This window comes from Salpingoeca rosetta (genome assembly GCF_000188695.1).
Source record: "Salpingoeca rosetta unplaced genomic scaffold supercont1.38, whole genome shotgun sequence".
Classification (NCBI taxonomy): domain Eukaryota; class Choanoflagellata; order Craspedida; family Salpingoecidae; genus Salpingoeca; species Salpingoeca rosetta.
In genome coordinates, this window is record NW_004754896.1 from 200,284 (window position 1) to 202,659 (window position 2,376).

The following is a 2,376-nucleotide window of genomic DNA, read 5'->3' on the forward strand; positions in this document are numbered from 1 at the left end:
TGTCTGTGTGTGTGTGTGTGTGTGTGTGTGTGTGTGTGTCTGTGTGTGTGTGTGTGTTTGTGCCCTCTGTGCGTTCTATCTCAAACCATTTCTTCCTTCTCTCCTTCCATTCTGTTCATCCACACCAAAGCAAACACAACTCTCACCAACAACTGCACTTCCACACCAATCACCCTCCTCCCCCCCCCCCACATCGAAACCAGGCTACCTTGTGCCCAGCAACATGTTTGCGGTGGTGGTGCTTGGGTATGCCAAGGAGATGGCATTGAACGTTTGGCACGACGACGTCATTGCTTCACGCGCGTCCACCCTTGCACTGGACATTGATTCCGGCATTCGAAACCACGCCATCGTGCACCACCCACAGTTTGGCAACGTCTACGCTTACGAGGTGCGGTAGATGCTTGTGATTTCGTTGGTGGCTGTTGTGATGAGATGTGGACGCTGGTTGGCTGGTGGTTGGTGTGAGCGTGTGAGCGTGTGAGCGTGCATGTGTGTGTGTGTGTGTGTGCGTGCATGGTGCCAACGTGTGCACCCCGTAACATGTATTCACCCCCCCACCTGCATGTGTGTGCGCGTGCATCAGGTCGACGGCCTGGGCAACCACCTGCTGACAGACGATGCGAATGTACCGTCGCTTCTCAGCATCCCATATCTCGGGTACAATTACGACAAGGACGCGTACACCAACACCCGCCGTTTCCTTCTCAGTTCAAGGTGGCATTGATGATGATAATGGTGGTGGTGGTGGTGGTGGTGGTGGCACTGATGGTGGTGATGGTGATGGTTGTGGTGGTGATGGTTGTGGTGGTGGTGGTGATGGTGGTAAATGTGTGCCGTGCACGCATGCGTACGTAGATGTGCGAATGTCAGCCTGGGCTTGCTTGCTTGCTTCTTCACCACCACCACCACCACCACCACCACCGCCACGGTGACAGCAACCCGACGTTTGCGACGTCGCGTGATGGGCGGTTCCGTGGCATTGGATCCGTGCACATGCGCGGCGCAATCAAGAACAACATCTGGCCAATGAGTCTCATCATGCAGGTGGTGCTGGTCATGGTCGTAGTCGTGTATTTTGGCGGCAGTGTTGGTGGTGGTGCTAGTAGTCGTGGTAGTGGTGCAGTGGTATGTTTCAGCTCTGCCTCCACACACACACACACACACACACACACACGCACACACACACACACACACACACACACACACACACACACACTCTCTCTCTCTCTCTCTCACTCACACTCAAACAGGGGCTGACAAGCACGAGTGTGGAGGAGAAGCAAAGCGTGCTTGACATGTTAGTCAAGTCGACGGGCGGCACACAGCGCATGCATGAGAGCTTTGACGCGGACAACCCAAGCAAGTTCACCCGCAAGTGGTTTTCGTGGGCAAACGCCCTCTTTGCAGAATACGTGCGCACGCTCACAGACGAGTGCGTGTGACATGATTGCGCACCCAGACATCGAAAGAGAGAGAGACAGACAGAGAGACAGAGAGAGAGAGAGTGTGTGTGTGTGTGTGTCTGTGTCTGTGTTTGCGTGTGAACATGCATATGTGTGTGTGCTTGTCATTTTGTGTGACTGTCACTGCGGCCATCCATGTGCTTGTGTACCGTGATGGCACATAGCTGCCAAAGTGGATGCCTACGCGAGAGCTCGCATGTGTGCGTGTGTGTTCCCAAATTGCTCTCTGTCATGCTGCTGTTACAACAACACACACACACACACACGTGGTCAGTTCTGAAATGGCTCGTATAATTTCTTCATGCAAGTGGGCGTGGTGTGACGACAAACTAGAAACCATCAACACAACCAATCAGCAAACAAGGCAAAGCATACAAAGCAAAGCGTAGCAACAAGCAAGGCAGTACAGACAAGGCAAAGAGGAGGAGGGGGGAGGAACAGGTGTACAGACACAGACGACATAAGAGGAAGTCACATGCATCCACACACATCACATGCACACACGACGCGGCATGCGCACATATTCACAGTACACAATACACACACGCAAACACACGATACACACAACATGCACACGCAGGTTGGCAACTGCTGCGCTGCTGCTATAGGGCCTTGAGGTCTTCGTAAAACGTGGACAGCGCCGATGCGAGCGCGCTTTGAAACGGCGCCTCCAATTGCGACGGGCGCGCGCTGCCCTTGCGAACCTCCACCTGAACCTGTTGTGTGTGTGTGTGTGTGTGTGTGTGTGTGTGTGTGTGTGTGTGTGTGTGTGTGTGTGTGTGAAAAGGGTGGGTGATATGTGGAGGAAGCTGAGAGTATTAGAGAGAGAGTGTTTATGCATGACGGATTTTTGTGGTCGTTTTCTCTTTTTTTCGAATTTTTTTTATTTTTTTTTTTTTTTTTTTTTTTT

General features: G+C 52.5%; 2 protein-coding genes across 2 annotated transcripts in view; one reads left to right on the plus strand and one right to left on the minus strand.

The window, feature by feature from the left end:
* PTSG_10558 (uncharacterized protein) overlaps nt 1-1,852 on the plus strand; it is a gene marked incomplete at its 5' end in the record, with an annotated part of 5,690 nt that extends 3,838 nt beyond the window's left edge. The window contains 4 exons of the mRNA XM_004988036.1: nt 204-391; nt 587-717; nt 939-1,047; nt 1,254-1,852. Coding sequence (XP_004988093.1) covers nt 204-391; nt 587-717; nt 939-1,047; nt 1,254-1,445 — 620 coding nt within the window. The 3' untranslated portion in view covers nt 1,446-1,852. The remainder of the gene's footprint in view (nt 1-203; nt 392-586; nt 718-938; nt 1,048-1,253) is intronic.
* Nucleotides 1,742-2,376, minus strand: part of PTSG_10559 (uncharacterized protein) — a 3,363-nt gene continuing 2,728 nt past the window's right edge. The window contains exon 5 of the mRNA XM_004988037.1: nt 1,742-2,182. Within this exon, the coding sequence (XP_004988094.1) occupies nt 2,069-2,182 (114 nt within the window). The 3' untranslated portion in view covers nt 1,742-2,068. The remainder of the gene's footprint in view (nt 2,183-2,376) is intronic.